The sequence below is a fragment of the Coregonus clupeaformis genome, unplaced genomic scaffold (genome assembly GCF_020615455.1).
Source record: "Coregonus clupeaformis isolate EN_2021a unplaced genomic scaffold, ASM2061545v1 scaf2294, whole genome shotgun sequence".
NCBI lineage: Eukaryota > Metazoa > Chordata > Actinopteri > Salmoniformes > Salmonidae > Coregonus > Coregonus clupeaformis.
The window spans coordinates 35,001-47,550 of NW_025535748.1; the positions used below are offsets into that span (position 1 = coordinate 35,001).

At 47.9% G+C, this 12,550-nt stretch overlaps 1 protein-coding gene and 1 long non-coding RNA gene across 2 annotated transcripts in view; both read left to right on the forward strand.

Moving 5' to 3' along the window:
- The window catches only part of LOC123488439 (guanine nucleotide-binding protein G(s) subunit alpha-like), a 12,985-nt gene extending 6,294 nt beyond the window's left edge, over nt 1-6,691 (forward strand). Inside the window, exons 2-6 of the mRNA XM_045219347.1 lie at nt 3,718-3,776; nt 4,284-4,404; nt 5,628-5,758; nt 6,201-6,268; nt 6,462-6,691. Of these exons, the coding sequence (XP_045075282.1) occupies nt 3,719-3,776; nt 4,284-4,404; nt 5,628-5,758; nt 6,201-6,268; nt 6,462-6,608 (525 nt within the window). The 5' untranslated portion in view covers nt 3,718 and the 3' untranslated portion in view covers nt 6,609-6,691. The remainder of the gene's footprint in view (nt 1-3,717; nt 3,777-4,283; nt 4,405-5,627; nt 5,759-6,200; nt 6,269-6,461) is intronic.
- Nucleotides 6,692-8,761: 2,070 nt separating this feature from the next.
- On the forward strand, nt 8,762-9,512 carry LOC121581393. The gene is made up of 2 exons (XR_006003189.2): nt 8,762-8,862; nt 9,007-9,512. It is a non-coding gene; the product is annotated as an uncharacterized LOC121581393 (long non-coding RNA).
- Nucleotides 9,513-12,550: the final 3,038 nt, after the last annotated feature.

Consider the following 12,550-nt stretch of genomic DNA (forward strand, 5'->3'; position numbering starts at 1 on the left):
AGTTGGGTCAGTCGCAGTCAGTCAGTTGCCAGCCAGTCAGCCAGGTCAGTCACCCAGCAAGTCAGTCTGTCAGTCACCCAGCCAGTCAGTCAGTCACCCACCCAGCCAGCCACCCAGCCAGCCAGTCAGTCAGCCAGTCAGTCAGTCAGTCACCCAGCCAGTCAGTCGGTAGTCACCCAGCCAGCCAGTCAGTCTCCCCAGCTAGTCAGTCATCCAGTCAGTCTCCCAGCTAGTCAGTCTCCCAGCCAGTCAGTCTCCCAGCCAGTCAGTCACCCAGCTAGACAGTCTCCCAGTCAGTCAGTCAGTCACCCAGCCAGCCAGTCAGTCATCCAGCCAGTCAGTCACCCAGCTAGACAGTCTCCCAGCTAGACAGTCTCCCAGCTAGTCAGTCTCCCAGCTAGTCAGTCTCCCAGCTAGTCAGTCTCCCAACTAGTCAGTCTCCCAGCTAGTCAGTCTCCCAGCCAGTCAGTCTCCCAGCCAGTCAGTCTCCCAGCCAGTCAGTCTCCCAGCTAGTCAGTCTCCCAGCTAGACAGTCTCCCAGCCAGCCAGTCAGTCATCCAGCCAGTCAGTCACCCAGCCAGTCAGTCTCCCAGCTAGTCAGTCTCCCAGCCAGTCAGTCTCCCAGCTAGTCAGTCTCCCAGCTAGTCAGTCTCCCAGCCAGTCAGTCACCAAAATAGACAGTCTCCCCAGCCAGTCAGTCTCCCAGCCAGTCAGTCTCCCAGCTAGTCAGTCTCCCAGCTAGTCAGTCTCCCAGCTAGTCAGTCTCCCAGCTAGTCAGTCTCCCAGCCAGTCAGTCTCCCAGCCAGTCAGTCTCCCAGCCAGTCAGTCATCCAGCCAGTCAGTCTCCCAGCTAGTCAGTCTCCCAGCTAGACAGTCTCCCAGCTGGACAGTCTCCCAGTGAGCAGTCATCCAGCCAGTCAGTCTCCCAGCCAGTCAGTCTCCCAGCTAGTCAGTCTCCCAGCCAGTCAGTCTCCCAGCTAGTCAGTCTCCCAGCTAGTCAGTCTCCCAGCTAGTCAGTCACCCACCCAGTCACCCAGCCAGTCAGTCTCCCAGCTAGTCAGTCTCCCAGCTAGTCAGTCTCCCAGCTAGTCAGTCTCCAGCCAGTCAGTCATCCAGCCAGTCAGTCTCCCAGCCAGTCGGTCTCCCAGCCAGTCAGTCAGTCAGTCAGTCAGTCACCCAGCCAGTCAGTCAGTCAGCCAGTCAGTCAGTCACCCAGCCAGTCAGTCAGTCACCCACCCAGCCAGGCCAGCCAGCCAGCCAGCCAGTCAGCCAGCCAGCCAGTCAGTCAGCCAGTCAGTCAGTCACCCAGCCAGCCAGTCAGTCTCCCAGCTAGTCAGTCATCCAGTCAGTCTCCCAGCTAGTCAGTCTCCCAGCTAGTCAGTCTCCCAGCTAGTCAGTCTCCCAGCTAGACAGTCTCCCAGCTAGACAGTCTCCCAGCTAGTCAGTCTCCCCAGCCAGTCAGTCATCCAGCCAGTCAGTCTCCCAGCCAGTCAGTCAGCCAGTCAGTCAGCCAGTCAGTCAGTCAGCCAGTCAGTCAGTCACCCAGCCAGTCAGTCAGTCAGCCAGTCAGTCAGTCACCCAGCCAGTCAGTCGGTCACCCAGCCAGCCCAGTCAGTCACCCAGCCAGTCAGTCAGTCAGCCAGTCGGTCAGTCACCCAGCCAGTCAGTCGGTCAGCCAGTCAGTCAGTCACCCAGCCAGTCAGTCAGTCAGTCACCCAGCCAGTCAGTCAGTCAGTCACCCAGCCAGTCAGTCAGTCAGTCACCCAGCCAGCTAGACAGTCTCCCAGCTAGTCAGTCTCCCAGCCAGTCAGTCTCCCAGCCAGTCAGTCTCCCAGCTAGACAGTCTCCCAGCTAGTCAGTCTCCCAGCTAGACAGTCTCCCAGCTAGTCAGTCTCCCAGCCAGTCAGTCTCCCAGCCAGTCAGTCTCCCAGCTAGACAGTCTCCCAGCTAGACAGTCTCCCAGCCAGTCAGTCATCCAGCCAGTCAGTCTCCCAGCTAGTCAGTCTCCCAGCTAGTCAGTCTCCCAGCCAGTCAGTCACCCAGCTAGACAGTCTCCCAGTCAGTCAGTCAGTCACCCAGCCAGCCAGTCAGTCATCCATCCAGTCAGTCACCCAGCTAGACAGTCTCCCAGCCAGTCAGTCTCCCAGCCAGTCAGTCACCCAGCTAGACAGTCTCCCAGCTAGTCAGTCTCCCAGCTAGTCAGTCTCCCAGCTAGTCAGTCTCCCAGCCAGTCAGTCTCCCAGCCAGTCTGTCTCCCAGCTAGTCTGTCTCCCAGCTAGTCTGTCTCCCAGCTAGTCAGTCTCCCAGCTAGTCAGTCTCCCAGCCAGTCAGTCATCCAGCCAGTCAGTCACCCAGCTAGACAGTCTCCCAGCCAGTCAGTCTCCCAGCCAGTCAGTCTCCCAGCCAGTCAGTCTCCCAGCTAGTCAGTCTCCCAGCTAGTCAGTCTCCCAGCTAGTCAGTCTCCCAGCCAGTCAGTCTCCCAGCCAGTCAGTCTCCCAGCCAGTCAGTCTCCCAGCTAGTCAGTCTCCCAGCTAATCAGTCTCCCAGCTAGTCAGTCTCCCAGCCAGTCAGTCTCCCAGCCAGTCAGTCATCCAGCTAGTCAGTCTCCCAGCTAGTCAGTCTCCCAGCCAGTCAGTCTCCCAGCCAGTCAGTCTCCCAGCCAGTCAGTCATCCAGCCAGTCAGTCTCCCCAGCCAGTCAGTCTCCCCAGCCAGTCAGTCTCCCCAGCCAGTCAGTCTCCCAGCTAGTCAGTCTCCCAGCTAGTCAGTCTCCCAGCTAGTCAGTCTCCCAGCTAGTCAGTCTCCCAGCCAGTCAGTCTCCCAGCCAGTCAGTCTCCCCAGCTAGTCAGTCTCCCAGCTAGTCAGTCTCCCAGCTAGACAGTCTCCCAGCTAGTCAGTCTCCCAGCTAGTCAGTATCCCAGCTAGTCAGTCTCCCAGCTAGTCAGTCTCCCAGCTAGACAGTCTCCCAGCTAGTCAGTCTCCCAGCCAGTCAGTCTCCCAGCCAGTCAGTCTCCCAGCTAGTCAGTCTCCCAGCCAGTCAGTCATCCAGCCAGTCAGTCTCCCAGCTAGTCAGTCTCCCAGCCAGTCAGTCATCCAGCCAGTCAGTCTCCCAGCTAGTCAGTCTCCCAGCTAGACAGTCTCCCAGCCAGTCAGTCTCCCAGCCAGTCAGTCTCCCAGCCAGTCAGTCTCCCAGCCAGTCAGTCTCCCAGCTAGTCAGTCTCCCAGCTAGACAGTCTCCCAGCTAGTCAGTCAGTCACCCACCCAGCCAGCCAGTCAGTCTCCCAGCTAGACAGTCTCCCAGCTAGTCAGTCTCCCAGCCAGTCAGTCTCCCAGCCAGTCAGTCTCCCAGCCAGTCAGTCTCCCAGCCAGTCAGTCTCCCAGCCAGTCAGTCATCCAGCTAGACAGTCTCCCAGCCAGTCAGTTTCCCAGCCAGTCAGTCTCCCAGCTAGTCAGTCTCCCAGCTAGACAGTCTCCCAGCTAGTCAGTCAGTCACCCACCCAGCCAGCCAGTCAGTCTCCCAGCTAGACAGTCTCCCAGCTAGTCAGTCTCCCAGCTAGTCAGTCTCCCAGCTAGTCAGTCTCCCAGCTAGTCAGTCTCCCAGCTAGACAGTCTCCCAGTGAGCAGTCATCCAGCCACCCCAGTGTTACATGATGTTGTTGTCTCCTCTCCCAGTATGTTTGATGTAGTTGTGTGACCTCTCTCTCTCTCTTCTCTCCCAGTATGTTTGATGTAGGTGGCCAGAGAGATGAGAGGAGAAAATGGATCCAATGCTTTAATGGTGAGTTGGATGTTTTCTCCCTAACTAGAAAAGTGACCTGATCAGACAGTTGGTGTGTCTGATCTTCTAACCCCTCTCTCCCCTCCTATCAATGTGGCTGCTATCATCTTCTAAACTCTCCCCTCCTATCCTCTCATATCCTATCATCTCCTCTAGAAGTGACTGCTATCATCTTCCAAACTCTCCTCTCCTCTCCTCTAGAAGTGACTGCTATCATCTTCCAAACTCTCCTCTCCTCTCCTCTAGAAGTGACTGCTATCATCTTCTTAACTCCTCCTCTCCTCTGTGTAGATGTGACTGCTATCATCTTCTTAACTCCTCCTCTCCTCTGTGTAGATGTGACTGCTATCATCTTCTTAACTCCTCCTCTCCTCTGTGTAGATGTGACTGCTATCATCTTAACTCCTCCTCTCCTCTGTGTAGATGTGACTGCTATCATCTTAACTCCTCCTCTCCTCTGTGTAGATGTGACTGCTATCATCTTAACTCCTCCTCTCCTCTGTGTAGATGTGACTGCTATCATCTTTGTGGTTGCCAGCAGCAGCTACAACATGGTCATAAGGGAGGACAACAACACCAACAGGCTACGGGAAGCCCTGGACCTCTTCCGCAGTATCTGGAATAACAGGTCTGTTTAGAACTATATCTACATATAACCCTCTAGCCCTGGACCTCTTCCGCAGTATCTGGAATAACAGGTCTGTTTAGAACTATATCTACATATAACCCTGGACCTCTTCCGCAGTATCTGGAATAACAGGTCTGTTTAGAACTATATCTACATATAACCCTCTAGCCCTGGACCTCTTCCCGCAGTATCTGGAATAACAGGTCTGTTTAGAACTATATCTACATATAACCCTCTAGCCCTGGACCTCTTCCGCAGTATCTGGAATAACAGGTCTGTTTAGAACTATATCTACATATAACCCTGGACCTCTTCCGCAGTATCTGGAATAACAGGTCTGTTTAGAACTATATCTACATATAACCGTCCTAACCCTGGACCTCTTCCGCAGTATCTGGAATAACAGGTCTGTTTAGAACTATATCTACATATAACCCTCTAGCCCTGGACCTCTTCCGCAGTATCTGGAATAACAGGTCTGTTTAGAACCCTGAATATACTCCATAGAAGACTGGCTGTATATGTCATAGTACTTGAATCAGTAGAGCCGACATTCCTATTTAAGCCACCATTTTGTGATGGGTGGACCGGACCAGCGGTCATATTGAGTGTAGAAGGAGGAAGTTCTGGACTCTGTGTGATTCTAATTCTATGGTGTGTACAAGGTGTTCCCTTCTGATTAACGGTAAGGCCAACATTTCAACCATGCAGAACAATTTAGAATCTACAGAATAACAGAAGGTTACTAGAACTAGACTGTTGAATATTGCCCATAAATCTAACACAATCAACTCTGGGTCCTGTGTTGCTCAGTTGGTAGAGCATGGGGCTTGCAACGCCAGGGTTGTGGGTTTGATTCCCACGGGGGAAGGGGGGGGACCAGTACGAAAAAATGTATGCGCTCAATACTGTAAGTCGCTCTGGATAAGAGCGTCTGCTAAATGACAAAAATGTTAACTCTCTACGCTAGAACGAGACTATTGGAATATGCCCGTCAATCTAACACAGTCAACTCTTTACGCTAGAGCTATAATATATAATAATAATATGCCATTTATCAGACACTTTTTTTATCCAAAGCGACTTACAGTCATGCGTGCATTTTTCACGTATGGGGTGGTCCCGGGAACTGAACCCACTACCCTGCAACATGTTCTAACAACCAACCTATAGTGAACCTGCCGTATGCTGTATTCTAATGACGTCTGTGTGTTTTCCTCCAGGTGGTTACGCACCATATCGGTCATATTATTTCTGAACAAGCAGGACATGTTGGCTGAGAAAGTGTTAGCTGGAAAATCCAAAATTGAAGACTACTTCCCTGAATATGCTCGCTACACCATACCAAATGAAGGTAGGTAGTCTACTACACTCCCACACCATTACCAGGTGAAGGAAGGCACTGCACTGCACATATGTGCCAACGCCGTATCCCCTGTTGAATAGAGCACTGCTCAAATCAATAGAGCACTGCTCAAATCAATAGAGCGCTGCTCAAATCAATAGAGCGCTGCTCAAATCAATAGAGCGCTGCTCAAATCAATAGAGCGCTGCTCAAATCAATAGAGCACTGCTCAAATCAATAGAGCATGCTCAAATCAATAGAGCACTGCTCAAATCAATGAAGTTGTTCTTCAAGACCCCCAGTACCACACAAAGCAGACATCCTACACAACATCTCGGGGGGTGCTATTGAGCCAATGTTCCTATTGAAACAGAACATTGTCACTCTGATAGTGTCGCTCTTCAGGCAGTTGAACCTGAAGTGTGTTTCTGTCCATCTCTCTGTTCTACAGCAACTCCTGAACCTGGTGAAGACCCAAAAGTGACCAGAGCCAAGTTTTTCATCCGAGACGAGTTCCTGGTAAGGATTCAATATTCATATTGAAATGTCTGTTTTAAAGCTATAGTCTGGGATTTGAAAAACTACAAAAATGGCTACACAGTAGCTGTACACTGTAGCTTTAAAGTCCATTTTTTAATAGCTGTTTTTAAAACTGTGGATAACCCTACCCTAATCTAACATGTCCCTCACCCCCTCTCCCTCCCCTCCCCAGAGGATCAGCACAGCCAGTGGAGATGGCAGACATTACTGCTACCCTCACTTCACCTGTGCTGTGGACACGGAGAACATCAGGAGAGTCTTCAACGACTGTCGAGATATCATTCAGAGGATGCACCTGCGGCAGTACGAACTCTTGTGATGGGATGGACTCACACACACACACACACACACACACACACACACACACACACACACACACACACAGTACAGACACACACACACACACACACAGTACAGACACACACACACACACACACACAGTACAGACACACACACACAAACACACACAGCTCCATCAAGCCTTCTGGGGTTTTATTCAACCATTCTGCATCCTCAACCCAAAACCCAGCCCCGCCCCTTCTAGGAAGTACTACTGAAGTCTGTCATCCTATTTTTCCTCTTTTTGAAAAACTGTTTCATCCTTTTCACTGACAGGATGGAAGGAAGGAAGAGAGGGGAACCTTTTGGATGTCTTTCTTTTTCTCTCTTGAATGATTTGATTTGTCATTCCTGAGGCTAACTCAACCTCCTCTTCCTCCTCCTCCTCCTCCTCCTCCTCACATCCTGTTCTGTCGTTGGACCTGGACTGGACTGGATAGCTGGGCGGGTGGTGGTGTGTTTGAGAGGAGACACCCACAAGACCTCGGTGTATCGGCAGCGCACGTGTGTCTGTTTGTGTGTCAACTGCAAGTTGGAGCTGGCATCGCCCCCTGCTCCCTCCGAACCCCCCCCTGCCCCCCATCAGAGCGATCTTTCTACTTCTCCTCTCTGACATGACAGACAGCTAGATAACGGACGGAGAGAGGGAGAGGAGGAGGAAGAGACAGACGATGAAGACAGAGATAATGCACTTTGTATCAGGTTGCTTAATACCTTATTTTTGAAGAAGTATAAACACAATGTAGCATCACAATATTTCTAACTCTGTTTTACACTGTATAGTGTTGCGAGTTGCAGGTGGACTAAGGGAGGTAGGGATGGAGAGACTCTGGCCTCCTGTTGTGTGAGGCCTTGAAGGACTGATACAGAATGGGGGACGAGAGAAAGGAAAGTCATGAAGGACCTAATGAAGAATGAAAGGGGACTGAACTCTGCACCTTAGCCTCTGTCGCTGCTTTCTGCCTCGCGTGACATGGCCATAAAAGGAACAACAACTAACACACTGACTGATCAACAACCATCCTTTTATCTTCTATGATGGGGGGAACATCTTCTATGATGGGGGGACATCTTCTATGACGGGGGGGGGGGCATCTTCTATGACAGAGGGGGGGACATATTTTATGACAGAGGGGGGGACATATTTTATGACAGAGGGGGACATCTTTTATGACGGGGGGACATCTTCTATGACAGAGGGGGGAGACATCTTTTTATGACAGAGGGGGAGGACATCTTCTATGAGGGGGACATTTTCTATGACGGGGAGACATCTATGACAGAGGGGGAGGACATCTTCTATAACGGGGGGGACATCTTCTATGACAGAGGGGGACATCTTCTATGACAGAGGGGGGGACATCTTCTATGACAGAGGGGGGGACATATTCTATGACAGAGGGGGGACATCTTCTATGACGGGGGACGGGACATCTTCTATGACGGGGGACGGGACATCTTCTATGACGGGGGGACGGGACATCTTCTATGACGGGGGGGAATCTTCCATGACAGAAGGGGGGGATGGGACATCTTCCATGACGGGGGGGAGGGACATAGTCTATGACAGAAGGGGGGAGGGGCAAGAGAGGAAATGTAGTCATTATTATAGTTTTTTTGTACTGAACTGTGCAAGGCTTCTTGATTTATCCTGTACAGACTGTAAAATGTAATATTATTTTGTACAACTACTTTATTGAAAGAAAAACAAATCTACTTGTAGATCTTTGTGCCTTGATTATGGCTGTACCTTGAGCTGGGATGTAAGTATGTTCTCTGACCCCTTGACCTGCGCTGTACAGCTTGATGTCAACAACCCTCTCTATAGGAACACATGCAGCAGTGAAGATCAGACCGATGAGGTGACTCTCTGACTGCAGTGAAGATCAGACCGATGAGGTGACTCTCTGACTGCAGTGAAGATCAGACCGATGAGGTGACTCTCTGACTGCAGTGAAGATCAGACCGATGAGGTGACTCTCTGACTGCAGTGAAGATCAGACCGATGAGGTGACTCTCTGACTGCAGTGAAGATCAGACCGATGAGGTGACCCTCTGACTGCAGTGAAGATCAGACCCGATGAGGTGACTCTCTGACTGCAGTGAAAATCAGACCGATGAGGTGACCCCTCTGACTGCAGTGAAGATCAGACCGATGAGGTGACTCTCTGACTGCAGTGAAGATCAGACCGATGAGGTGACTCTCTGACTGCAGTGAAGATCAGACCGATGAGGTGACTCTGACTGCAGTGAAGATCAGACCGATGAGGTGACTCTGACTGCAGTGAAGATCAGACCGATGAGGTGACTCTCTGACTGCAGTGAAGATCAGACCGATGAGGTGACTCTCTGACTGCAGTGAAGATCAGACCGATGAGGTGACCCTCTGTCTGTAGTGTTGTAGAGACTCCACTTTCTCTTTACAGGTTTTCTGCTTTATAATAAAAAGAAAAGGAAATGCTGTTTAGTAAAACATATTTTTTTTTTAAATAGGTTAAAAAAAAATCCTAAAAAACCTGTATACATTATGCAAATGAACCACTGACCTGCGAGGCGGAAGATGAGATGTTGCAGTGAATGAACGCCATGGTTGGCACCCTATTCCCTATATAGTGCACTACTTTTGACCAGGACCCATGGAGATCTACTCAAAAGTAGTGCCCTACATGGGAAATAGGCTGCCATATGGGACTCTATCCAGTTTTTTCTCCTTTTTTAAATGTTTTAATTTCACAGCTTTAAAGAGAGAAAAAAACCTTGCAACCTGGTGTTGTTTTTGAATAGGAACCAACTCTTTTTCAATATGATGAAGTATGTCTGAGAATCTGTACATGTATGACGTCTGTTCCTGTGCATGTGTACATAAAACGAAGATGGACTCAGAGTCGCATTGTGTGTATGGTGTTGCTGAAGGAAGAGAGCGAGTGTACGTACGTTGTGTTACCTTTTATAAATGTATGTACATTTATAGGTCTATATAAATATATACGTACAAAGTATACATGTTTAATGATGTGTGTCAGAGAGAGAGAGAGAGAGAGAGAGAGAGAGAGAGAGAGAGAGAGAGAGAGAGAGAGAGAGAGAGAGAGAGAGAGAGAGAGAGAGAGAGAGAGAGACAGAGAAGAGAGAGAGAGAGAGAGAGAGAGAGAGAGAGAGAGAGAGAGAGAGAGAGAGAGAGAGAGAGAGAGAGAGAGAGAGAGAGAGAGAGAGAGAGAGAGAGAGAGAGAGAGAGAGAGAGAGAGAGAGAGAGAGAGAGAGAGAGAGAGAGAGAGAGAGAGAGAGAGAGAGAGAGAGAGAGAGAGAGAGAGAGAGAGAGAGAGAGAGAGAGAGAGAGAGAGAGAGAGAGAGAGAGAGAGAGAGACGTTGAATTCACGTTATTTTGACAACTCAACCAAATGTAAATCAAAACTACGTAGACGTTGAACTGACGTCTGTCCTCAGTGGGGACTGACTGAAGCTGTTGGTATGGAAACAACCCCTTGTCTGGCCCGGTTGACCTGTTGCTAGGGACGATCAGTGACTCAAATGTTTTTTTTCTTTCTTTAAATAAAGAGGCACATTAGAACATTGGTTTTATTTCCACTGTGGGGTTCATGTTCCATGGGGGTCTAGTCTCTATAGTGTGTCTAGTCTCTATAGTGTCTCTATAGTGTGTCTAGTCTCTATAGTGTGTCTAGTCTCTATAGTGTCTCTATAGTGTGTCTAGTCTCTATAGTGTGTCTAGTCTCTATAGTGTCTCTATAGTGTGTCTAGTCTCTATAGTGTGTCTAGTCTCTATAGTGTGTCTAGTCTCTATAGTGTCTCTATAGTGTGTCTAGTCTCTATAGTGTCTCTATAGTGTGTCTAGTCTCTATAGTGTCTCTATAGTGTGTCTAGTCTCTATAGTGTCTCTATAGTGTGTCTAGTCTCTATAGTGTGTCTAGTCTCTATAGTGTCTCTATAGTGTGTCTAGTCTCTATAGTGTGTCTAGTCTCTATAGTCTCTATAGTGTGTCTAGTCTCTATAGTGTGTCTAGTCTCTATAGTGTCTCTATAGTGTGTCTAGTCTCTATAGTGTGTCTAGTCTCTATAGTGTCTCTATAGTGTCTCTATAGTGTGTCTAGTCTCTATAGTGTGTCTAGTCTCTATAGTGTATCTATAGTGTGTCTAGTCTCTATAGTGTATCTATAGTGTGTCTAGTCTCTATAGTGTGTCTAGTCTCTATAGTGTCTCTTTAGTGTGTCTAGTCTATATAGTGTGTCTAGTCTCTATAGTGTATCTATAGTGTGTCTAGTCTCTATAGTGTATCTATAGTGTGTCTAGTCTCTATAGTGTGTCTAGTCTCTATAGTGTGTCTAGTCTCTATAGTGTCTCTATAGTGTGTCTAGTCTCTATAGTGTATCTATAGTGTGTCTAGTCTCTATAGTGTCTCTATAGTGTGTCTAGTCTCTATAGTGTCTCTATAGTGTGTCTAGTCTATAGTGTCTCTATAGTGTGTCTAGTCTCTATAGTGTCTCTATAGTGTGTCTAGTCTCTATAGTGTCTCTATAGTGTGTCTAGTCTCTATAGTGTCTCTATAGTGTGTCTAGTCTCTATAGTGTGTCTAGTCTCTATAGTGTCTCTATAGTGTGTCTAGTCTCTATAGTGTCTCTATAGTGTGTCTAGTCTCTATAGTGTCTCTATAGTGTGTCTAGTCTCTATAGTGTCTCTATAGTGTGTCTAGTCTCTATAGTGTGTCTAGTCTCTATAGTCTCTATAGTGTGTCTAGTCTCTATAGTGTGTCTAGTCTCTATAGTGTCTCTATAGTGTGTCTAGTCTCTATAGTGTGTCTAGTCTCTATAGTGTCTCTATAGTGTCTCTATAGTGTGTCTAGTCTCTATAGTGTGTCTAGTCTCTATAGTGTATCTATAGTGTGTCTAGTCTCTATAGTGTATCTATAGTGTGTCTAGTCTCTATAGTGTGTCTAGTCTCTATAGTGTCTCTTTAGTGTGTCTAGTCTCTATAGTGTGTCTAGTCTCTATAGTGTATCTATAGTGTGTCTAGTCTCTATAGTGTATCTATAGTGTGTCTAGTCTCTATAGTGTGTCTAGTCTCTATAGTGTGTCTAGTCTCTATAGTGTCTCTATAGTGTGTCTAGTCTCTATAGTGTATCTATAGTGTGTCTAGTCTCTATAGTGTCTCTATAGTGTGTCTAGTCTCTATAGTGTCTCTATAGTGTGTCTAGTCTATAGTGTCTCTATAGTGTGTCTAGTCTCTATAGTGTCTCTATAGTGTGTCTAGTCTCTATAGTGTCTCTATAGTGTGTCTAGTCTCTATAGTGTCTCTATAGTGTGTCTAGTCTCTATAGTGTCTCTATAGTGTGTCTAGTCTCTATAGTGTCTCTATAGTGTCTCTATAGTGTGTCTAGTCTCTATAGTGTCTCTATAGTGTGTCTAGTCTCTATAGTGTGTCTAGTCTCTATAGTGTGTCTAGTCTATAGTGTCTCTATAGTGTGTCTAGTCTCTATAGTCTCTATAGTGTGTCTAGTCTCTATAGTGTCTCTATAGTGTGTCTAGTCTCTATAGTGTCTCTATAGTGTGTCTAGTCTCTATAGTGTCTCTATAGTGTGTATAGTCTCTATAGTGTCTCTATAGTGTGTCTAGTCTCTATAGTGTCTCTATAGTGTGTCTAGTCTCTATAGTGTCTCTATAGTGTGTCTAGTCTCTATAGTGTCCAGTCTCTATAGTGTGTCTAGTCTCTATAGTGTCTCTATAGTGTGTCTAGTCTCTATAGTGTCTCTATAGTGTGTCTAGTCTCTATAGTGTCTCTATAGTGTCTATATAGTGTCTCTATAGTGTGTCTAGTCTCTATAGTGTCTCTATAGTGTGTCTAGTCTCTATAGTGTCTCTATAGTGTATCTATAGTGTGTCTAGGTCTATAGTGTTCATAGGTCTCTATAGTGTGT